This window comes from Emys orbicularis, chromosome 4 (assembly GCF_028017835.1).
Source record: "Emys orbicularis isolate rEmyOrb1 chromosome 4, rEmyOrb1.hap1, whole genome shotgun sequence".
In the NCBI taxonomy this organism is placed as follows: domain Eukaryota; kingdom Metazoa; phylum Chordata; order Testudines; family Emydidae; genus Emys; species Emys orbicularis.
In genome coordinates, this window is record NC_088686.1 from 50864531 (window position 1) to 50889667 (window position 25137).

The following is a 25137-nucleotide window of genomic DNA, read 5'->3' on the forward strand; positions in this document are numbered from 1 at the left end:
CTGCCTACCCTGCAGTAACCCAGCACCTGCGGCACGAGCCCATTGCCCCATCGGGCCTCTTTGCAGGGCCCGAACGATGCTCTTCGTTCCGCACCTCCTGCAGCCCGCAGCTGGGAGAGCAACGGGGCGGAGTTTCCCCTGGCACTTGCCGATGCCCCACCCCTTCCCGGGTCAGCGCCGGCTCCGCGTGCTGCTGGGGGGCGGTGCCTGCCTTTGCGTCGCCTAGCCCGGGCTCCCCAGTCTGCTCGCCCGCCGGCGCTGCTGGGCATGGCCGCCCCTAGCGCGCCGCCCCGCGCACGGGCTCTTCTGCAGCAGTGTTTGGCTTCCCGGCTGCAGGTGAAGCCCACCGAGCCGGGCTCCGAGGCCGAGTGGGTAGAGGTAACGTGCGCAGCGGGCCGGCCCGCTCTGACGCTGCGTTTGCAAAGCCATCGCGCCTCTCCTTCCTAGCTGCTGCTGTCCGCCGTGGCAGGGACAGCGCCTCTCTCCCGGCTGAGCCCTCCCGCCGCTATCCGCTCGGCGTTTCCGCTCTGTTTGCAATGGGCCTGTTTGCCCCAAGCCCCAGCCCTGCTGCGCTGGGAGCGGTTAGCAGCGTAGCGTGTTTCTTGGGGAAGCCACGCGCCTACCTTGTCTTGTTCTGCTCCTTGGGGACCGGCTCCCCTGGCGCAGTGCAAGGCAGAACAGGGAAGCATTGGGCAAACTCATTGGGCTTGTACTGTTCTCCCTTTCACCCCCAAGCATCCCATTGCGAACATGCTGCTCCCTCGGCCATGGGCGAGTCTCTGGACCTAATTCTCCACCGTTTTGCCGCTGGTCTATTTACTTACACCTGTGCAATCTGTGTGTAAAATACCACCAGCTGGCACACGTTGTACAGATTCGAGTGCCCGTGTAAGGCCGTGGAGAATCAGACCTCTGGGGTAGTCCTGTACATCATTTTGGGCAGGAACCTTGTCTGTTTTAGTAATCTCTTAGGAAGTGCCATGCAGAATGATGGCACTCTATGAATGTTTCTAATAGCCACTTTTCCTTCTCCTTGTTCTCCTGTGCCAGTCATTAATGCACTAGTTGGACATGGGAGCAGTTCATGTGTGGGGGATTATAGGATCCAGAAACAATTTGTTGGCCCAAGTTTCTTTTCTTTGTAATGCTTCCACAATATCATATGTTTATGCCACATTGCCCCAGCCTACGCTTGAGTGAGTTAGGAGGTGGAGAGTAGCAATTGGAAAAGATACAGAGAGAGAATGCACAGAAAAATAGAGACAGTGACATTTCTGCAGTGGACATAGTGAAAAGGGACAGTCTATTAATCATTACAAAGGGGACTCCAATTTACAGGATTGGGAACCACTGTTGTACCCTGCAGCATATATAACATCTGATTCCTTCCTACTGTAACTCCAGCAGAAGTACATTAGGGATGAATTAGTCCCACTGTGTGGTATTTATTGTATTCAGAACTGTTGGTTTTCCCCATTATGAGTGGCTTTTTCAGATATAAAATACAATTTGGGAATGTCAAAAAAACTGCATCCATGCAGCATTTGGAAATGTATCATGGGATATTCCCTACCAGATACTGTAAATGGTTTATTAGTACCTGAATACTCTGTCTCCAGCAGTGGCCATTACCTGGTGCTTAAAAGAAAAGTAACCCTTACAGACATATACAGTACTATATAAATCTGAATCTAACAAGCTTCAGAGCACAATGGAAGATGTCTTATTTTGTTTGTTTTTGTCCTTAGATTTGATTTTATTCCAGATAAAAGGACAGTGGTTTTAGATTGTATCAGGGTGGATGGTTTTGAATAATGCCCTTTGAAAAACTGTATTTTCAATAAGAACTTAGCTGCTATAGCAATAAAGAATCTAAAAATAAATATAATACTGTTCCCTTTCAGCTGTGTATTGCTATAGGTTTGAATGAGGGGTCAGGTGTAGCATTGTGAAAGTACTGCAAGACCCTGTGGTGATATGTGTTATTGTCGATGAGCACTTTTGCTAAATTAATTCAGGTGTATATAGGACCCATCATTTTGTAGCCTATAAGAAAAGATTGCTGAAACACAAAGTCCAAAAAGGTGTGGCATAGGGGCTTAGACAAAAAAGAGGTAGACGTGCTAACATGTTTAAAAGACATATAAATTTAAAGACAGAGTTAAAAGTAATTTTATGTTCTATACCTGCCCCTGAATCCACCCGCTACCAGTTTTTGTTGCTTTAGAATAATTTTCCACCTGTTTTTAAACTGTTTCTCTCCAGTTGCAAAAGAACCACATAAATAACAGAGAAAATAAGGCCTTCATACTGCAATGTGATGTGTGCAAGCTGACCCTTGTAGAGCACCATTGAAATCGTTGGGGCTCTGTGGGTGCAGAAGTCCACCTGCATGAATCATATTACAGAATCAGCATCTGCGTACAAGGAAAACAGCAAAATTGGCTAGGCACTAAGTAAATTAACTTAAATATTTTTCTCTTATCATTCCATTATAGTAATCTTAGGGATTTGTTGTAACAAGAATAGATAAAGTTGCAGAGGGAAATATGATTGACGACTGTGTTCCTTTACATATTCAGAAAAGAGGGATAAACTACAGTATGTTGTGATTTAAACCATTCCAAGAATGCTATGCTGTTTAAATAAATCTCTTATTTCACGTTTTAAATTATTTAACCTAAATCTGTGAAAGAGCAACATCCAATAGAGGAATTTGCGTGAGGAGTTGTACTATATAAGCTAGCAGGTCCCTTCCAGCCATAAAGTGTATTATCAGTGATCACTGCACTTGTATCTTCCCTAGGCATTTCACTGGTATTACAAGATGAGGCGAAAGCTAGTCACTCCACAGCAAAAAGTATGGAAAGAGCTGAATCCCTTAGCATGACTTTTCTTTAGAGGGCAGTGGAAGGTTTGATCAGTAATGAATTTCTGCCATTGTATTTTCTTACTATAATGTTACCACTTACATGCTCACCAACACAAAAATAAAAAAACTAAGACCCAGTAAACTATTACTGATACAAAATTTGTGTGGCTTGGTGATTTACAAGCAATTTAAAAACGTGTCCTTGCACTGAGGAGTTTATAATCTATTGTAAAATAAAATAGCACTTGATGTAGATAACCTTGAACAATTCCAGAGCCATATAAACTCACTATAGGTATTCCCAGAGTATATGTTTGACAGTTCTTTCTTAAAAAGAAAGCCAACAGGTCTTTGTGGGCTCACTCTGGATGGAGAAAGGGTTTGAATGTACATTGCATTTACACTTATGTACCCATTCTTCCATAATCACTTTCATATCATAATGTTTCTCAGCAATAAATGACTCCAACAGTGGAATGGCCTATTCATGGGGAAACCTACATTAGAAGGAATATATGTAATACAAACAAAGTCTTACAACAGAGTACGTGCAAACATAGGACTTCTCTTTTATACATGTAACAAAATAAGATGAAATCCAATGCTTTTCTTCACAATAATAAAAGTGAATACTGTTACAATAAATATAAAGTATGCAGTGGGAACTATCTGGACCACTTCTAATTTTATCTTGTACTGAAGCAGGATCATTCTGTGATTAAGGCACCAGATTGAGACTCAGGAGTTTGGTTCTTGGTTGTGCAACAGATTTCTTGTGTGATTTTAGGCATGTCCATTAATCTCTCTGTGCTTTAGTTGCTCATATGTAAAATGGGAATAATACTATTCTATCCCCGGGTATTGTTAAGAAAATTTCATATAAATATATGGGAAGTGTTCAGCTTCTGTAGAGGTGGGGGCCATGTTACAAGTACATAGAAAACCCTTATAATGACTTATTCTGCAATGAAAACTGGAACAAAATAAAATGTCAAAGAATAATTTACCTGACTACCCAATTTATCACAAGCTGACATCTTAATCATTATGGAAGGGTTCCTACTATATTATATTATATTTTTCTGCAAAAGTTGTAGAGCAGAGATGAAAATACACCTTTTGCAGAATGCATGTGTTACAGCTGCTGAAAGCCTGCACGTTTTTAGCTAACTGTGTGCTGCTTGCAGATTCAGATGAGAGTGCTTAGTGACCAACTGCTAAATAATCCTTTGGTATTAACATTACCTTGGGTAATGCCTGCCCTATAGCATTGTTATTAGCATCAGGTACATGCATTGTGCTGTGTATTTGAATATGTTTGCTTGGTGCCAGGTCTGAGAATTTTTAGTAAAAAAGCCAGGGGTGCCAGGGAACTTGCTGTGCTAGTCTATTTACACAGGCATTTTACTGACAATAGCAAATCCATATACAGTGTGGTTTCCCCATGTAATCCTCTTGGGCACCCTTAGGCCACTATGCAGGTTTACAGCAATGGTTGTCCAGATCTAAATGTTTTGAATTTGTAACCCCCTTATTTATTTTATTTTGCTTGAGTTTTCTAGTGCTGAAGTTTGGACTGAACAGCCAATTGATTAGGCCTTGACTGTTTACAGAGCACTTTATGAACACCGTTGTTTTTGTTTCAGTTCAAAAAGCTTAAACATTCTGAGTTGCACCTCTTACTGGAAACAGACCATCTGACTGAATCTGTTCTTAGAGGATTTGATACAGTACCATTATTACTTAAGCCTTTAATAGAGTGTCCAGCTTGCCAAAACTTAATATACTCAAGACATTTTTTAAAAAATGAAATGTTTTGAATTGGAGTTGTGCACAGTTAAATATAGATAGGGGCTCAAAGGCCTTACACCTGCAACATAAACTGAAGCTTCCCCCAGCAGCTTTAACTTACACTGGGACTGTGCAGCTAAGAATCAGAGCGATACAATCCACTCTGTGTCAGCCCCCTTCTCTCCACTGTGCCCTAGCTTTGTACAGGTGCTGTGGAATACTGAGCCCAAAGTCTGTATCACCTTTTGCCATAAAAGGCTAGGCATGACTTGTCTCCAACAACTAGAGTGTTGCCCATTCCAAGGATTCAGAAATGAGAAGTCAGACCTCAAATCATGAGATTGGCTTGAGTTCCTATTTTTAATTAGGGTTTTATTTTTACTTATTTGTTTGTATTTATTCCTTTTCTTTGCCTCAACATTTAGGCTATATTTGGTTCACATTTTCAAGGTTGTCCTTGTAGCAACAAGGGCTAAAAACTCTTTTTGCTGAGATTCTCATACAGTAGATGACCTCAGGGCAAGGACTTTAAGGAGAACATCAAATATTGAGAGATGTGGCAGAACTGATTATCTCTTACACTGTGTGCTATATACTGTAGGCATTTTTCTCTGGTATAATGGTATAAAAAGTATGATATGATAAAATTTTGATTGGATTTTTCATTACAGATTTATTGGGTCTGTTTTACCAGGACCTTTTACAATATGTATTTTTTCCTTACCAATATCATAATGTTAATCTAATTCTGGAACTAATATGTAGGTGAGGCATATGTATCAATAATTGCAACTTTTGGAAATCTCTTCCAAATGTGTATCTCTCCTTCATTTGCTAGGAACAGATAGTATGGAATCACAGCAAAGCTCACTTGAACTTTGAAGAGTCTAACTTCTTAAATACTTAATGGAATTTGGAATTTAGAAAACTGCTATATATTATTCCACACTGGTCAAAATGAACTTTTTGGAAGGAATTATTTGGCTTTCCAAAAAATATCAGCATGGGACATTTTAGCCCCAAAGAAAATTCTTTATTAGGAAGTCAGCAACTGAAAAATAAATAGGGACTTAGAATGTGTTGCTTTTTTCACCCTTAGCCTTGAGCATACTGGTGAATCCGATACTAACGTATACAAGAGAACAAAGCAGAAGTCTTTACAAAAATAGTTAAGGAAACACAGTAACTGTTACCATAAGCTTAACAAAACAGAAGATATTTGTGAGTGATCTTTCAAAATGCCTTAAAAATTTGGTTGAGATACGGTATTTTGAGGTGATAAACTTCAAGTCCCATCACTGAACTGGGCAGCGTCTCCTAGGGTATGTCTATACTACCTGCCGGATCGGCGGGCAGCAATCGATCCAGCGGGAGTCGGTTTATTGCGTCTAGCGTAGTCTAGATGCAATAAATCGACCCCCGAGCGCTCTCCCGTCAACTCCTGTACTTCACCGCCACGAGAGGCGCAGGCAGAGTCAACCGGGGAGCGGCAGCAGTCGACTCACTTCAGTGAAGACACCGGGGTGAGTAGATCTAAGTACGTCGACTTCAGCTATGTTATTCACATAGCTGAAGTTGCGTAACTTAAATTAATCCCCCCCTCCTAGTGTAGACCAGGCACTAGTTAGATGACTTTCAGTGGTTACTGCAAGTTGTACTCTGTTTTGCTTACAGAAAAAAATATGTTTCTCAGAAGAGTACTTGTTCCTTGAAACTACAGTGGTAGAGCCCTGGGTATTCTGTGCACATATGCTCACAGTAATCCCTCTTTTGCACACAGACCCTGTAGTTAAAGCAAGATATTTAATTTTTTTTTCAATCAGACTAAAGGAATAAGGGACTGAGTACTTCACTTATATTGATGGGTGGAATGCCATTGGCTAAGGGCAGCGATGTTTGTCATTCTCCCTTAATGTAATCACAGTGGGCCACCTATGTGTGTTGAGGGATCTAAATGAGAGAGTGGAAAAATTCAGCACAGTATCTGCCTTACATTTTTTCCACCTCTGGGGCATGATCCCTTATGCACATAACTAGTTCTTACTCAAAACAAGTAGTTCCATTAAATAAGGATTAATCTCATAAGGAATTGTTTGGAGGTTTGGCCCTATATTTGTAACATTTCCTTAAGATCAGTTATTCTTCCTCTGTTGTGCAAAGCAAATTAATTTATCCGTTTAAAAAAATTAAGGGTGAAATCCTTGTTCCATTGAAATCAATGACTTCAGCCAGGATAAAGTGATAAATTATGTTCTCAATAGTTTTAAATATTCTGTCATGATATTGGTCTCTGTGTTTAACAATCTGAGTATGTTTTTACAAAATTGTGATGTGATTGAATATTATGTTAATTTCCTGAGGTATAATCTACTAAATTAGCCATTACCATGATTATCACATTTCAAATGAAGATGAATTCATATTTAAACTGAAAGTGACTTATTTGCATGTTTGATAGGAGAAAAGCTTTGGTTATTATCTGTCTTGAAATTAAGTAATCGAATCCATTAGGTATGAATTGTTTCTGCTGCTTATTTTAATTACAGAGCATCTTTGAAGACACAGTGTCACTATTCATACCTGTCCATGGCTTGTTCCTCCATTAAGCCCAGCCTGGTCATGTCCCTGCATATGATGTCCCAGTGTCTAGTGAGTGGTTGGCCTCTAGGTCAAACTCACCTTGGTTGCGTTTGCATTATTTTCTTTGTCATGCTACCATCTGTTTGGCTTCTGCAGTGTGCCTATCATTGTAATCTTTTTGATTGTAGTCAGTCCTATAACCTGATTTCACACCCTACTCTCCTAACTTCATTTGTCTTAAAATCATTCCACTTTACAACTGCTTCTTTCAAAACACCGTCATCTCTGTTGCGTCCCTAGTCTTCTGATGTCTGTTTCATTTACTGCACTCTCCAGACCATGGAGTAGTACTTTTAGTACACCAGTTTGATAAATTTTCACTCTGGTACCAAATATAATGCTTTCATAAGTCCATAAATTCATCAGTTTCTGTGCAGCACTTGTGGGTATGGCACATCTCTTTTTAATCTCATCCTTCATGGAACCATCAACACTGATCAAGATTCCTAGGAACATATAAGATTCTGTTTGTTCCATGACTCCACTACTGCTGCATTTCAGCACTCATTCCCTTGTCCCTTTTCTAAGATGCAACCACTTTGTCGTCTTGGCATTTATTGTAAGTCCAAGTCGACTACACCAGTTTTCCAAGTTAGCAAAGAGTATCATCGTTAATTCAGATGTGTCTGCCAGTTGTTGTCCTCTGTATAGGTTAAGGACATTAAGAATATCAGCCAAATTGGAGGACATGAGATTGGACAATATAGTTAAACTCGTCCAATCTCATGTCCTCCAATTTGGCTGATATTATTAATGTCCAGTTTAAGAACATGATGACAAGTGACACTGATTCCATGCCCCTTTGTCTTACACCAAATTTTTACTTAAACCAGTTGCTTAATTTTCCACCAATTTTTATGGCACTGCAGGAGTCTTATACATAGCTATTATAATTGTAGTGATCTCATCTGGAACTTGCTATGATTTTGCTACTTTCCATAATGCTTCCCTCCAAACTGAATCATATGCCTTCATGCAGTCAATGAAAAGAGCAAAATCTTTAATCCCCTTTCTCACTTTTTCCCATCAACTATTGGAGCATGGATATGTGATCAATGCAACATTGGCCTGTTCCTTTCCTGCTACTTACCCATAATCTGTTGAAAATTACTTTCATTGTGATTTTTCCCAATACTGACAATAAGCTTGCACCTCTATAATTCTTTGGATCTCCTTTCTTTAAGATTGTTACTGTTACCTTTAGCTAGTCGTCTGGTACCTCCTGTTGCTCCCATAACTAGTAACTTTTTTTCTAATGCTGTGATAGCACTTGTCCTGCCAACTTTTACCAGCTCAGATGTTATATTGTCTATTCCTATTTTTAACTGTTTCACTGTTCTTTCTGTATCTTCTTCTGATGGTAGTTCAGTGCTGATATCCGTTCTGCCTTACCAGCTGCCTTGTTCATCTAGAACATTTAGAATGCTTGAAGCTGAATGATCTGCAGTGCTCAGCATTTTATCAAAATGCTCCTTCCATACTTCCGGCATGACTTGAGTATTTGTTGTCAGTCCACCAGTAGCTTATTTTACTGCTTGCATTGTTGAGCTGATGTTTCCATGCAACTTACCCTTTTTGTATACTGTTTTCATATCTTGTTTTCTTGATGCCTCCTCGAGTTATTGAGCCTCTTCTTTCCAAAACTATTTCTTGTCCAATCTTTGTGATTTCTTTACCCCCCTGTATAAAGCTTTTACTTCTGCTTTTCCAGTAGTCTTGGCTTGGTTACACTTTTCCAGTAACTTTCTTGTTTCATTGCTTGTTTGTTTGCTTACGCCTTCCAGCAACTCTTCTGCTGTGTTTTGTATTGCTTTCTTGTATATTTCCCATCTGGTCTGCAGTGAGATTTCTTCATCATTCAAATTAATGTTCTGAAACATCCTCCAAGCATCACCTTGTGTGCTTCCCTCAGAGAGCTACTGGCACACTCGGCACTTCTATAGAATCTGACATCCAACAATGATTGACTATGCCAGGGGTGGCCAACCTGAGCCTGAGAAGGAGCCAGAATTTACCAATGTACGTTTCCAAAGAGCCATAGTAATACTTCAGCAGTCCCCCATCAGCTCCACACACACACACCCAGCTCCCAGAGCCTCCCACCCACCGGCAACCCTGCCAATCAGCGCCTCCTTCTCCCTTCCTGCACCTCCCGATCAGCTGTTTTGTGGCGGGCAGGAGGCTCTGGGGGGGAGGGGGAGGAGCGAGGGCATGGCAGGCTCAGGGGAGGGGGCGGGAAGGGGTGGAGTGGGGGCAGGGCCTGTGGCAGAGCCAGGGGTTGAGCAGTGAGCACCACCCGGCACATTGGAAAATTGGCGCCTCTAGCTCCAGCCCCGGAGTCGGTGCCTATGCAAGGAGCCACATATTAACTTCTGAAGAGCCGCATGTGGCTCCAGAGCCACAGGTTGGCCACCCCTGGACTATGCCTTTTACTGATCATGTGATCAATCTGGTTTTTGGTTTGACCATCTGGTGAGTTCCATGTAACCTCATGCATGTCTTTGTGAGGAAGCCAAGTACCACCAATAATCAGATTGTGCATTTCATAGCAAGTTCTTAATCTTTCCCCATTATCATTTCCTGTCTTGATGCCATGTTGTCCATCACTGTTCATTTGCTTACCATGCATGCTACCAGCTTTTGCATTCAGATCTCCCATTATCAAAGAAATCTCATCTACATTGCTATCTAGCTGTTGATAAAACGCATCCTTCTCTTCCTCTTTTGCTGTTTCTGTTGGTGCATAACAGCAGATCATAATTATGCACAGTTTATTGTAGGCAGTAGTAAACCTTGTTATGACAATCCGCTCAGACATTGGTTTCTGCTGTTGAAGCTGACTATTCTCTTATTCACTGCTATAGCAACACCATCTCTACGATTCATTTGCCCACTTGAATGTCCAGAATAAAGGAAAGTGTAGTTTCCAACTGTCATCTTTCCTGTGCCCAGCCAGTGTCTCCCCCATATGGCAGCAAGGGAAGCTAGTAACTTCCTTAACTCCTCCACTATGAGCTCAGTCTGGTCTGGAGTCAATCGAGTTCTAATATTCCAGCTCACAATATGTATAATATATGTAGCTATTATCCGAAATCCATGACCCACTTCCATTTGTTAGGTCTGGGTTGAAATCCGTTTAAATCAGTTTGGTTTGTTGTTCTGTTTCTATAACAATTGAGTTTCAGGTATAATGGTTTGTTAGGCCAGTCCACCCTATCCGGTTCATAGGAATGTCTTGTCATAGCCTGCTAGGTACAGATATCAGTAGTTCCACCCTAGTTTACTTGCGTTCCAAGGCGAATGATCTTGGACTGCTCAGTTTTGAAATCAGGGGTTTCCTGTCTCCTAAACAGACTTGCTTGAAGAGGCTCTGAAATTAAATGAGTTTTCCATCTCCTAGATACTCTTGTTTCACAGCATCTTATTCCGTAACCCCTTCTGGGTTTTCCCCATTCACCATGCAGTGGACTTGTCTCTATGCCATTGGATCCCAGCATGAGGAAGAATTGTATATCTGCTTTTAATTTTAGCCTGTGTATTAATATATTGTAAATTCCAATTAAATTTGGGTTAATGTACAGATAATGGATTGTCTTTAATTATATTAGTAAGTACTGTGCAGATATATAAACATATACACAATACTTTTTTTGTGTGTGTGCAATCTTTCATAGATCCAAAGAGGACTGGTTATCTACATATGCTTCTTCAAAGGAGCCAGTGAGGAACTCATTCCAAAAATGGGTATGTTTTATTATTGGTATTCTTACAATAAGGGATAAGCAAAAAATAATGGGCTTAATTATCCAGCAGCTAAATGCATGGAGAAGCTACAGAATCAGGCCCAGTATGAGGTATGACTGGAGAGGGCAATAAGAACAATATCTTTCAAAAGAAACTTTGTAAATGAGAACCTGTAAATTGCAAAATTCACTCCATACTGAAATTATTCTGAGCTGGTAATTTTATTCTGAGTTCTACCTTGTATCTCCCCAGTCATGAGTAGCAGGTAAGCCAAACCCTGGTTGTTCAGCTCCTTATCCTTAGTGAAGAAACTCATTTCTAGTCTCCTTTGCTGTCCTCCTTTCAGTGACTGTTTTGGCATAGCGCTGTAGAGAAGCTCTGTATAGAAGTCCATCAAGCTTGATGACATCAAGCTCCCTGCCTGTGAACCAAGTTTGTCTTCCTCAGTCCATTTGACAGGTGTTTGCTTCTCATCTTGTGTCCATGTACTAGTGGTAGACCCTCTTGGAAGAATGGGTATATTCAATGTAAACTGATTTTATTCTTATTAATAACTGTAATGGGGTTCTCTCACTATGAAGGTGCCTTATGGCTGCTCAGGGGATTAGCTCTGTTCAAGATCTGACACCATCTTCCGTCATTTTCTCTCACTACGGTCCCTTTAGCTCTCTGGGACTCACTCTTTGTGAGTGCTCCCTCTTTGTGACTTGGCCCTCTGCTCAGGTCATTATATGTGTTTCCCCTTCAGGGTGTACCAAAATCTCAGGATTGACTGTCAGGCTACCTTTCCAGGCTGTCCTATAATTCAGGACTATGCTACTTTCCTCAGTGGCAGGTAGGGGAATCCAGGCCCACCCACTACTGTGTTCCAGCACAGGTGTTATGCTATACAAAGCACACAGGATCTTTTCTGGGGGGGAGGCAAATACGCCGCATTTATTGAAAATACAACAGTTAGCGTATGCTACACACACACAGTCCTGCCAGTTGATGTTTATAGTTACCAGTCTGTTGTCACTCTAGTCAATCTAATGGAGCTGGGCTCTGTTGGTCACGATCCGATGCTTAGCAGGACTGAACCCAAAGTTCCATGGCAAAACACCCCAACTTTATAGTTGTAAATTCCCCTTTGAGTCTATGCATTTTGCAATGTCATCCTGTAATCATTAGTCCCTAAGGGTATGTCTACACTACGGGATTAATCCAAATTTATATAATTCGAATTTGTAAAACAGATTGTATAAAGTCGAATGTATGCAACCACACTAAGCACTGTAATTCGGCGGTGTGCGTCCATGTACCGGGGCTAGCGTCTATTTCTGGAGCGTTGCACTGTGGGTAGCTATCCCATAGTTCCCGCAGTCTCCTCCGCCCATTGGAATTCTGGGTTGAGATCCCAATGCCTGATGGGGCCAAAAACATTGTCGCGGGTGGTTCTGGGTATATCCTCCCCCCTCTCCAGGAAGCAACGGCAGACAACCGTTTCGTGCCTTTTTCCTGGGTGAACAGTGCAGACGCCATACCACGGCAAGCATGGAGCCCGCTCAGCTCAAGACAGCAGTCATGAACATTGTAAATACCTCGCACCTTATCGTGCAGTTTATGCTGAACAAGAACCTGGAAAACCAGGCGGCGAGGAGCAGGCTACGGCAGCGCGGCTGATGAGGATATGGACAGGGAATTCTATCGAACCGCGGGACCCGGTGCTTTGGAGATCATGCTGTTAATGGGGCAGGTTATAGCCGTGGAACGCTGATTCTGGGCCCGGGAAACAAGCACAGACTGGTGGGACCGCATAGTGTTGCAGGTGTGGGACGATTCCCAGTGGCTGCGAAACTTTCGCATGCGTAAGGGCACTTTCTTGGAACTTTGTGACTTGCTTTCCCCTGCCCTGAAGCACCAGAATACCAAGATGAGAGCAGCCCTCACAGTTGAGAAGCGAGTGGCAATAGCCCTGTGGAAGCTTGCAACGCCAGACAGCTACCGGTCAGTCGGGAATCAATTTGGAGTGGGCAAATCTACTGTGGGGGCTGCTGTGATGCAAGTAGCCAAAGCAATCACTGAGGTGCTGCTACGAAAGCTAGTGACTCTGGGAGATGTGCAGGTCATAGTGGATGGCTTTGCTGCAATGGGATTCCCTAACTGTGGTGGGGCGATAGATGGAACCCACATCCCTATCTTGGCACCAGAGCACCAGGGTACCCAGTACATAAACCGCAAGGGGTACTTTTCAATGGTGCTGCAAGCACTTGTGGATCACAAGGGACATTTCACCAACATCAACGTGGGCTGGCCGGGAAGGGTTCATGATGCTCGCGTCTTCAGGAACACTACTCTGTTTAAAGGGCTGCAGCAAGGAACTTACTTCCCGGACCAGAAAATAACCGTTGGGGATGTTGAAATGCCAATAGTTACTCTTGGGGACCCAGCCTACCCCTTAATGCCATGGCTCATGAAGCCATACACAGGCAGCCTGGACAGGAGTCAGGAGCTGTTCAACTACAGGCTGAGCAAGTGCAGAATGGTGGTAGAATGTGCATTTGGCCGTTTAAAAGGTCGCTGGCGATCGCTACTGACTCGCTCTGACCTCAGCCAAAGAAATCTCCCCATTGTTATTTCTGCTTGCTGTGTGCTCCACAGTCTCTGTGAAAGTATGGGGGAGACCTTTATGGCAGGGTGGGAGGCTGAGGCAAATCGCCTGGCTGGGAGGCTGAGGCAAATCGCCTGGCTGCTGATTACGTGCAGCCAGACACCAGGGCGATTAGAAGAGCACACCAGGAAGCGCTGTGCATCAGAGAAGCTTTGAAAACCAGTTTCATGACTGGCCAGGCTACAGTGTGAAATTTCTGTTTGTTTCTCCTTCATGAAAACCCGCCCCCTTTATTGACTCATTCATTCTCTGTAAGGAACCCACCCTCCCCGTTCCCCCAGCTTTCTTTCAAAGGAAATAAAGTCACTATCATTTAAAAATCATGTATTCTTTATTAAGTGATTATAAACATAGGGAGAGAACCAACAAGGTAATCTGGGTGAGGTTTGGGAGGAGGATAGGAGGGAAGTAAAAGGCCACTGAACAAATTCAATATAATGACAGCCTTTTGGTTGGGCTGTCCACTGGGGTGGAGTGGGAGGGTGCACAGAGCCTCCCCTCCCGCGTTCTTACACGTCTGGGTGAGGAGGATATGGAACATGGTGAGGGGGGAGGGAGGTTATACAGCGGCTGCAGCGGCACTCTGTCATCCTGCTGCCGTTCCTGAAGCTCCACCAGACGCCGGAGCATGTCCGTTTGCTCACGCAGCAGCCCCAGCGTTGCAGCCTGCCACCTCTCATCTCGAGCGTCCCTCATGACCTCACGTTCACTGGCATCTTTCCTAAATTTAGATACAGTGTCCTTCCACTCATTCAAATGAGCTCTTTCATTGCGGGTGCATCCCATTATTTCCGTGAACATGTCGTCTCGCGTCCTCTTTCTACGCCGCCTTATCTGAGATAGCCTTCGGGATGGAGGAGGGAGGCTTGAAAAATTTGCAGCTGCTGGAGGGAGGGTTGAAAAAAAGGAGAGAAGTTTTTAAAATGATACATTTTACAGAACAATGCTTATACTCTTTCATGGTGAAAAACACTATTCACATTACATAGCACATATGATTTCAGTACAAGGTCGCATTTTCCATCTTAATATTGAGTGCCTGTGGCTTTGGTGTTAGAGATCACAGACGCAGGTCCGGGCAACAGAATTCAGCTTGCAGGCAGCCATGGTAAGCCATTGTCTTTCGGCTTCTGCGCCCTCCTTTCCCACATACCAAGCAAAGCCTGTTGACTGCTGCGGTTTTCCTGTTAACCTTCAGCAGCAGAAAACAAACTAACCCCCCCCCCCCCCATCCAATTCTCTGGGATAATCGCTGTACCCCTCCCCCCACCGCGTGGCTGGTAACAGGGAAGATCCCTGCTAGCCAAACGCGAAAAGCTCAGGGCCAATTCCCCGCCCCCCTGCGCTTGGCTAACTGCAGGGAAGGATTTCTTTTCAGCCACAGGCAAACAGCCCAGTAGAAACGTCCACCTCTGTCCCCTTAATTAAATTCCCGTATTTCAACCAGGTTACCATGAGCGATATCACTCTCCTGAGGATTACACAGCAAGATAAAGAACGGATGTTGCTTGAATGCCAGCAAACACCGGGACCATACGCTGCCAGGCTTTGTCAGGCAATGATACCAGATTACTTGCTGCAAGCATGGCGTGGTCAAGTGTCCTACCATGGAGGACGGAATAAGGCTGCACTGCCCAGAACCCTTGTGGCAAGGCTTTTGGAGTACCTCCAGGAGAGCTTCATCGAGATGTCCCTGGAGGATTTCCGCTCCATCCCCAGACACGTTAACAGACTTTTCCAGTAGCTGTACTGGCCGTGAATGCATCCCAAGTCCTCAGGGCAAAGTAATAATTAAAAAACGCTTGCTTTTAAAACAAGTTTTATATTTTAAAAGGTAAACTCACCTGAGGTCCCTTCCATGGGGTCATGGTCTTGGATACTGGCTTGGGAGGGTACTTCAGTCAGGCTGAGAAAAATATCCTGGCTGTTGGGGAGAACGGAGTGCTGGGTGCTCTCTGCAAGCTCGTCCTCCTCCTCCTCCTCTTCCCCATCCGCAGAATCCTCAGGTGTAGCTGATGAGACTATCCCCGACCCGGAATCCACCGTCACAGGTGGGGTAGTGGTGGCGGCCCCCCCTAGAATTGCATGCAGCTCGGCGTAGAAGCAGCATGTCTGCGGCTCTGACCTGGAGCGACCGTTTGCTTCCTTTGTTTTTGATAGGCTTGTCTGAGCTCCTTGACTTTCACGCGGCACTGATCTGAGTCCCTATTGTGGCCTGTCTCCATCATGCCCTTGGAGATTTTTTCAAAAGTTTTGGCATTTTGTCTTTTCGAACGAAGTTCTGCTAGCACTGAATCCTCTCCCCATATAGCGATCAGATCCAGTACCTCCCGTACGGTCCATGCTGGTGCTCTTTTTCGATTATCGGCCTGCATGGTTACCTGTGCTGATGAGCTGAGCTATCTGTGGTCACCTGTGCTCTCCACGCTGGGCAAACAGGAAATGAAATTCAAATTTTCCTGGGGCTTTTCCTGTCTACCTGGCCAGCGCATGCGAGTTCAGATTGCTGTCCAGAGCGGTCACAATGGTGCACTCTGGGACAGCTCCCGGAGGCCAATACCATCGAATTGCGGCCACACTAACCCTAATTCGAAATGACAAAATCGATTTTGGCGCTACTCCGCTCGTCGGGGTGGAGTACAGAAATCGATTTTAAGAGCCCTTTATTTCGAAATAAATGGCTCCGTTGTGTGGACGGGTGCAGGGTTAATTAGATTTAACGCTGCTAAATCCGAATTAAAGTCATAGTGTAGACCAGGCCCAAGTGGTGTTAATCTTGGGGTTTTCTGCTGTTATCATTTGATGGTTATTGTCAGGCTTCCCATCGTTATCTCCTATTTGTTGTCTCGCCTTCGGGGGTGCCTGCCTCACCTCTGAGGTCGTCGATGCTGCTAACATGTTTAGCATCAGATACAATGGATGTTTTCTGATTGTCTCCTGGTCTTTCCAAGTCTCTCCTCTCACTTTTTCTTGACCATCTGGACATTTGTGATGACTTTCACACCTTATCTTTTCCTGATGCATGCATTCCTCATTCACACAAACAATCTCTTACAGAAACCTTCAAAGGTATACAGACAGCAGTATTTTATGTTCAGCAGAATACATTGTAAATCAAGCCTTGCTAAATCTTATAACTAAAACAATTCACATTGGGGCTTCAGGCCCTCAACATTCCTCTAATCTCCTTAACATAGATACAATACAAGATCCTGTCTCTTACTTACTAAAACCTTAAAACAAAGAAATGTATATTTAACTAGAGTGCCTAATTTGTAATACATATAGGAAACCATAGTAGACATTATAACTTATCCTAAAACAAAAGGGTGACCATAATCAGTCATAAGGATTGTTCTGGTCTGTCATTCCTTTCTGCTATTCAAAGAGGGTGGCTGGCAGGATGAAATCAAATCATACATTAATTCTCATAGTACAATTATAAAATCCTGCTCCTACACAGGGACCCTCTGTTCAGCAACCACAGTTTGCTTACTCCCAGACCCCATTACTATTTCCCTATGCTCCTTCCTATTTTCTCTTCTAGCTCTGGCCCCGCGAGGTTACTAGCAGAGCACCCTCTGCTCCTTGTGGCTATTTAACTTATTTCAGGTTCTTGCCAGAGTGCCTATTCTAAGCACACCTCCCTTCTCCCAGGCAGTGACTGCAGACTCCTTTCCCTGCAGCCTCCTTTTGTTCTCAGCTTGCTGGTTTTGTACCAGCCCAGCATACACCTGTTCACCTGAGCTTCATTTTCTAAGGGCTTGGCTGTCTACCCTAATTCTTTCCCAGGGCGTGCCTGTTAGGTTAACTAGCCCCTTTCCTGCTACGTTAACCTTTTCAGGTGAGGTGTGGAATGAATACCCCATCACAATAACATGCTAGAAAATCTGATCCAAATGATCATATGGTTCCTTTTGTGACATATTACTTATATGGATGTTAAGGGAATGATTTGGATCCAAGATGCAGTTGAACATCTAGAGAAAATAACCTTTCAAATGACACATGGCATGACCTTCAGTTCCTAATCAATCAATCAGACTCCAAAGAGAGACTGCTGAACTCGAATTAATATGCAAATTAGACACAATTAACTTAGGCCTAAACAGAGACTGGGAATGGTTGGGTCATTACACTAATTGAATTTTTTCCCCCATGTTAAGTTCTCCTCACACCTTCTATGGGTCATCTCAATTATCACTTCAAAGTTTTTTCTTCTGCTGCTACTGATAGCTCATCTCAATTGATTGGCCTCTTACAATTGGTATGCGTACTTCCACCTTTTCATGTTCTCTGTATGTATAAATATCTTCTGTCTGTGTGTTCCACTCTATGCATCTGAAGAAGTGAGCTGCAGCCCACGAAAGCTTATGCTGAAATAAATTTGTTAGTCTCTAAGGTGCCACAAGTACTCCTGTTCTTTTAATCAATTAGGAGTATTTTAATACCGACCTCACTATATATTCAGGATATAATGATGTACCGTGAGCCAGCAGAAGGAGTTGGGTAAAATTATTTTCTTCCCTTTTCTTATCAGAAATATTAGGTATATAGTTGGACATTAAAATTCAGGCATAGTTCTCAAGATAAAAAAAAATATAGCAGTGTCTGCAGCTCCTTGCTTCTTGACAGCATAAGTCTTAATATTTGCATCAGGATAGAGATGCTAGGAATAAGGTCAGTTGTTAATGGTGTTTTTTTTCTGTCACTATCCTATGCATCCTTTATTTTCTGTTTCATTTCTTCACTTTCCTTGTTTTTTAGAAGTAGAGATGGATTACCAATGCATTACAATTATCTCTTTGCTTAGGAGCATTTTTTGGGCAACGGTGATATAGTAGCAGTTTGACTGTGTGGTCACAGAATATTTCAAGCTATTTGCTAGTGCTAGCAGAAAGACCGCACTGTGCAAAAGCACAGATGCAGAAGTGCTGAAGGAATGTTGTGCTTGTGAAAATTCCATGGGGATGTCACTGGAGAACAAAATAGTTTTTCATAGCAAAACGGATACATCCAGGGCAGCAGCAGCAGCAGTGCAAGTTTCCCCATACTGCCCACTAACATAATCTGACAGTGATTTAAAGAATAGCTCATTCTCTGTGAGCAGTTCAATCCTTGCCCTTACTGGGACGCCAGTGACACTACCAGTTATTTCTAGGGCCCTATCAAATTCACAGTCCATTTTGGTCAGTTTCATGATTTAAAAAATCGTAAATTTAATGATTTCAGCTATTTAAATCTGAAATTTCACACTGTTGTAATTGGTAGGGGGTCCTGACCCAAAAAGGAGTTGTGGGGGGTCACGAGGTTATTGTAGGGGGGGTTGCGGTACTTCTACCCTTACTTCTGCGCTGCTGCTGGCAGGGTACTGCCTTCAGAGCTGGGCAGCTGGAGAGCGGTGGCTGCTGGCCAGGAGCCCAGCTCTGAAGGCAGAGCAACCGCCAGCAGCAGAGCAGAAGTATGGATGGCCTGGTATGGTATTGCCACCCTTACTTCTGCGCTGCTGCGTGAAGAGCTGGGCCTTCAGTCAGCAGCCATCACTGTCTGGCCACCAAGCTCTGAAGGCAGCGCAGAAGTAAGGGTGGCAATAGTGTAACCCCCTATAAAATAACCTTGCAACCCCCCTGCAACTCCCTTTTGGGTCAGGACCCCCAATTTGAGAAACCCTGGTCTTCCCCATGAAATTTGTGTGCTTTTACCCTATACTATACACAAGACCAGATTTCATGGTCCGTGATGTGTTTTTCATGGCTGTGAATTTGGTAGGTCCCTAGTTATTTCCCATTGGTATGGTGGGTTTGTGGCATGGAGGCCTGTTCACTGACAACTGGAAGGGAAAAACAACTTGGTTCGCATTGCTATCAGATGGCACAGCTTTCAGTTTCTGCTGTTCTGACTTGCACTTGAACTAGTGACCTAGAGAAGAAAGGCTGAGTTTCCATTAACAGTTTTTTAAGTCACCACAGTGTCTATTTTATTAGTTACGTAATCTTTCTAGTTAGTAGTACATTTTCCTTATGTGAATTTTAAAGTTATTTAAAAGAATAGCTGGTTTCTGAATCATAATCCCACCTGTACCTCATTCAAACATCAGCCCTCAGAGAAATTTACATGGGTTTGGAGAGGGATGATGTGGGTTTCCCATTCTTGTATCCCATGTGTGGGGCGGGGGAGTGCCGGTGGAAAATAAATGAGGAGATGATATGTTCTATAATAAGCATACTATGGAAAAAGGGGTATAAGGTAAATAGAATTATGATTGCCTGTTTGTATATATTATGGTTCAAGGATGAAATCTACTTTTGGCCTCTCCCACAGTCTCTTTGTGGGCACCTGTTGTGACAGACCTACAACTGTGCTTTTCTCAGAATGGAGTCCCACATTCACCTCACTTCAGATGGGACTGACTATTCTACACTACCCTCTGTTTACCAGCCATACTATCTCAGCAGGCCCAAGAGGGTTTGGCTCAGACTGTTGACTTCTCTCTGGAAGTTTGTGACTAGTGTGAAATTACAGTGACTCAGGACAGCTACTTCAAAACAAGTATTATTTACTGGTCTTCAGGTATATACCAGAGAGAAAAGGGTTAAAAATTACAAAAGCCTACACATATATTCTCTTACCTATACTTAGCCTTTCCTTGCCATTTTAAGTAGGCCCCACTTAACCCAGGCAACCCCAACACTGGGGCTCGGTGAGACAAGCTTCTGCATCTCTGACAGGCTGACTCCGGAATCAGTGTCCCTCAGGCTGTCTTTTATCCATTTCAAAGTTCCTTTGTTCAAGAGTTCCTGCCTGAGGATCTCCTGAGGTTTCCAGCAGGGCTCCTGAACCTGGTTAAACTGCTTTATGCAGTTCTTCACCAGAGGGGGCCAGGGGTCGTCTCCCCATAGTAGATTCAGTGTATTGGCCCTTTGAACACCAGGCAGAGCCATGTTCCTGGAGTCCTGAGGAAAGCTGCAGCTGGAATTAACCATTCGGGTTCCATAGAGTTAGCCACCCCACAATAACCATCAAGTCCACAGATGTATTAATACATCAAGTTAATACAGATATCTCCCATGTTCTTCACAATATATAAAAACTTTCTTCAGTATGGAAAGTACTGATCTGTGGTTAATATTAACTGTATGGAGATATAATATTTGCCTGGTGTGCATTGATTGATTAATCTTTAGATTTTTTTTCACCTTAGAATATAAATTTCTCTTCACAGCTCTGCTATGTAATTTGATTACTAAAGTTCAAATATAGACATTGTAATGAACCATTTTAAAATGTTTTATTTGAATACATTCTCTTAACCATCCTGACTGAAGTATTTGTTAATATATTGCTTTTCACAGTTATAGTAGGTTTAAGATTAACTAATTTTAGACACACAGTACATTTTTTAATTTAATTTTATTTGATTTTTTTTTTGTTTTGCAGTTAATACGCTGTTGAATGTTAAATTAAGTGAAACTGAAAGTGGAAAGTATGTTTCTCTTCTGGATTTACCAGGCAACTTATTAATAATACCCCAAGCTACGCTGGGTGGTAGACTGAAGGGAAGAAATATGCAGTACCATTCCAACATTGAAAAAGAAAAAGGGATGGAGCTTTATTCCCATTTTGTAACATTGTGTGAAAAAGAACTGGCTGCTAATACGAAATGTGCTGAAGCAGGTGTTGTTGTCAAGTATGGCACATATGGAAACAGACAGGTGTTAAAACTGGATACAAATGGACCTTTCACTCATATGATTGAATTTTGAAAAATCAATTTTATGTATAGTATTATCCAGCAACTGTAGAATTTCTCATTTATAAGGGACAATGCGCTTAAATTGATTGGAATGTGAAGAAACAGACATGTTGTTTCAATAAATTTATACAAGTGTTGTCCAGCCATGAAATACATTGATTATTAAAAATGAGTCTGACATTCTCATGTGTCTTACCCATTTGTGTATCTGAAATATTTTGTTAATAATGATTACTTAAGATTCATTGTAGTGAAAATATGTAAAGCAGTTCTTTTAAAATATATTTAAGATGGGAATAATACATATTTTTGTTGCTTTAAAAAACATGAAGAAAGGTTTAAATTTATTAGGAAGTAGATTAAAAAATTTTGGGGGAAAAGGGGAGCCTATACAGAAGGGATCAATTCCCCAGGTTCAATTCTCCATTCCTCAGTGATGTGGGCAAGTCATTTAGCCTTTCTGTTCCTCAGTTCCCCATCTGTAAAATAGTAATAACAGTACTTTCCTGTCTCACAGTGGTGTTGTCTGAATAAGTATATTAAAGATTGTGAGGCATTCAGACACTACAATAATGGGGGCCATATTAGATCAATTGAACGCACACACAAACCCCACAACCAGAATGGTGCAGGGAAGATGTCTTCTGTGGTGGCACTAGGACCCATACGGCACATCCCTGCCTCCAGTCAGGTACCTTTTTGGAAAGAAACTGCAGGGAACAAACAGCCAAGGAATGAAGCCATCAAAGTAGCTGCAGAAAGCAACTCAAGCAGGGACCAAAGGACACTGATGATGTCATCAAGCTGTGTATTGGAGTTTTCACTGTGAGCATTCTCTGCCCTGTGCTAATTGCTTCCTTTTTCTTTCCATGTACCTAATCCTCTCCTAATATAACTCAATGGAAAGGAGTTAAATAACAAAGGAAAAATAAAAAATCTGGAATTAACGTGACCTCTGCAGCCATCACATACCCTGCCTGTGTGCTGAATCCCTTCCCTCCTACCTTTTTCTGTCTTGTCTGTTAAATTGTAAATGCTGCAGGACAGGGACTGGCTCTTATTTTATGTACAGTACCAGCATTCGGGGTTGGCCTCTAGGTACTGCTATTCTAAATATGATAATTAATGGTGTATAGAAAGTAGATTGGAAGCGTCTTTGTGTTATGAGCCATGGACAATGGAACAAAGGGGCATTCAATTAAATTAGGTGGCCGATTCAAAACTGATAAAAATTTCACTCAATCTGTGATTAAAGTGTGGAATTTTATTGGCACATGTTGAGGCAAACAATTTAGCAAAATTGGACAATTATATGGATATCAAGAATATCCACAATTGTAATGTGTGTGAAAAGAAATCCGGAAAGGATATAAAACTTCATGCCTCAGGATTTATGCCACTCTCTATCAGGGGGTTAGGATGACACCTTCATAGGGGGCGGATTACTCCACCTTGGTTTACTTCACTGTGGAGTTTCTTGCACCTTCCTCAGAATCATCTAGTTCAGACCACTGTGGGAGACAGGATATTTGACTAGGAGGCCACAACTCTGATCCAGTATGGCAATTCCTATGCAACACAATGAGCTGTATTCTATTCCAATGCATACCTTATGAAATCCTTAATTATGGCCCTATATCTGAAAATATTTGACTTGCTTTTAGTTTAGATTCAAATCAAATATACTTTAATAATCTCCAGGCTCAAACTACACCATCACAACAATCTAAATTTTCTCCATAGATATACAGTTTATTTTTTAATACAGGAGATTGATAGGATTATTTCAGATTTGTCAAACTATACATTTGGTGGTAATTACAAAGTGCTTAGGGATGTCTATTTCCTGGCAATTATTTTTTTGCAATTCAAAAGAAAATGGAACTATGCACATAAATCATTTGGAAACATTTATTTATTACCCTCAGTCCCAGATTACACATTTACTCATTAATAATTCACTATCTGTTTATAACAGACACAATGACTCATTTAAATTCCTAGTAAAGAATCCTATATAAGAGAGATTGTTCTTGTGTGAATAATTTGTGCAAATTCATTAAAATTCTATCCACTTGGAAAAACTTTGTTTTTCATACCCTCCTCTGTTTTAGGCCAACTCCTGAAAAATGCTGAGGAGTGGCAGTTTTCACTGACTTGAGGAATATCTGGTAGCCAATACATCTCAAGAATTGATCCTTTTATGTGTTTTCTAATAGAGAATCTGTAGGGTTTCATGCCCTTAATAGCTTCAGAGAATCTTTTGAAGCTTATGAGTTATTTTACTATATTTGAAATATTTCTGAGAAGGGGTGAGGTTGGAGATTAACAAAAGTACAACACAGACGAGATTTCAGGCCAGATTATACCCTGATTTGTTATTGTCCAACTTCACTGACTTCAGTATGGCTCCAGGGCATGTAAATTGGAATACAATTTGTCACCTCATGCCTACAAAAACTTACATTTGTGTGGGTTGTTGCCATTTTGTTTATTTCTCCAAGGGTACTATTTCCTGCTTGCAGGAATTGCCTTCTACCGTCTTCTGTTTCTAACAGTCTCAAAGGTCAATAGTTGCTGGTTGGTGAGCTCATTTCTACTGCTACATCTATTGCTTTATGAGCCATTTATTGAAATAAACTATTTATAAAGTGTCAAATACACTGATTTTTTTCAAATCCAGATGTGCCTATTTCTCTGACGTTAATATATTCCTTAACAGATATCACTACACCATTTTAAACAACTCTTATTCTGTGCCTAGACAAAAACCCGAGTAATGCTTTTCTGTACTGAGGTGCCATATCTTAGTTTCCTAAAAGGTAATATTTAGTAATTCCCCAACTCCCTTTCATAGATTATAAAGCCAGAACCATTATGATCATCTAATCTGGCCTGCAACCTAACACAGGCCATTGAATTTCATCCAATAATTCCAAATCATGTCCTTATGACTTAATTTGAAAGTGTGCACACAAAACACTTTCTAAACTGAGCAATGCACAGACCACAGTGTGGTAACGTGAATAATGTCCTCAGATGCAATAGTTTTCTTTCTGTCCTGAGGCTGCTCTAAGTGCTGCAGCTCCGTTCCCTTGCAGATTGTGGAAGACTTTACCTTTGCTTTCACATACATTATGCAATAGGCAAATATTATAAATGTTACATTAGGCACTGAATTTGGATTGGGGTTAATAGACCTATCTCTATTTTTCAAACAGTCTCGCAGAAGCACATTTCACTATGACCCTGTCTTCACCTGCTTAGAGTACAGGTTTGTGTAATCTGGAAATTGTTTCATTACCAACTGCAAAAGATGATAGGCGAGGTCACCCAACATCAAGTGGAGATAGAGACAGCAATGCTAGAAATAGAGTTCCCTCTGCCCACTCCTTAGAATTCCAGATTTCTTAAAACTTCTGGCATCATATACTTTGCCTGGCCACCCTATGTACAACTCCAAAAATCTGCAGCAGTGATCCACTGAGTCCTCAGTAGTACCCTTTTCTGTTAATGCGCTCTTAGTTTATTGTGGGAAACAGAATGAGCACCTAGGCACCATTCTGCAGGATTTGAGAACCCCAGTTATTTAAATTTCTGAATGACCTTTGGCACATTGGCCACCTTGATCTCACACTTATGCCATGCATACATTGCCATATGCTATGTGACACCTCTCTGACAACA

The 25137-nt window shown here is 42.1% G+C and overlaps 1 protein-coding gene across 1 annotated transcript; it reads left to right on the top strand.

The window, feature by feature from the left end:
- The first annotated feature begins 249 nt into the window (after positions 1 to 249).
- Positions 250 to 21628, top strand: DTD2 (D-aminoacyl-tRNA deacylase 2). The gene is made up of 3 exons (XM_065404105.1): positions 250 to 378; positions 10978 to 11047; positions 21135 to 21628. Exons 1-3 carry the CDS (start codon positions 268 to 270, stop codon positions 21458 to 21460), a joined length of 507 nt encoding a protein of 168 aa, XP_065260177.1. The 5' UTR covers positions 250 to 267; the 3' UTR covers positions 21461 to 21628.
- Positions 21629 to 25137: the final 3509 nt, after the last annotated feature.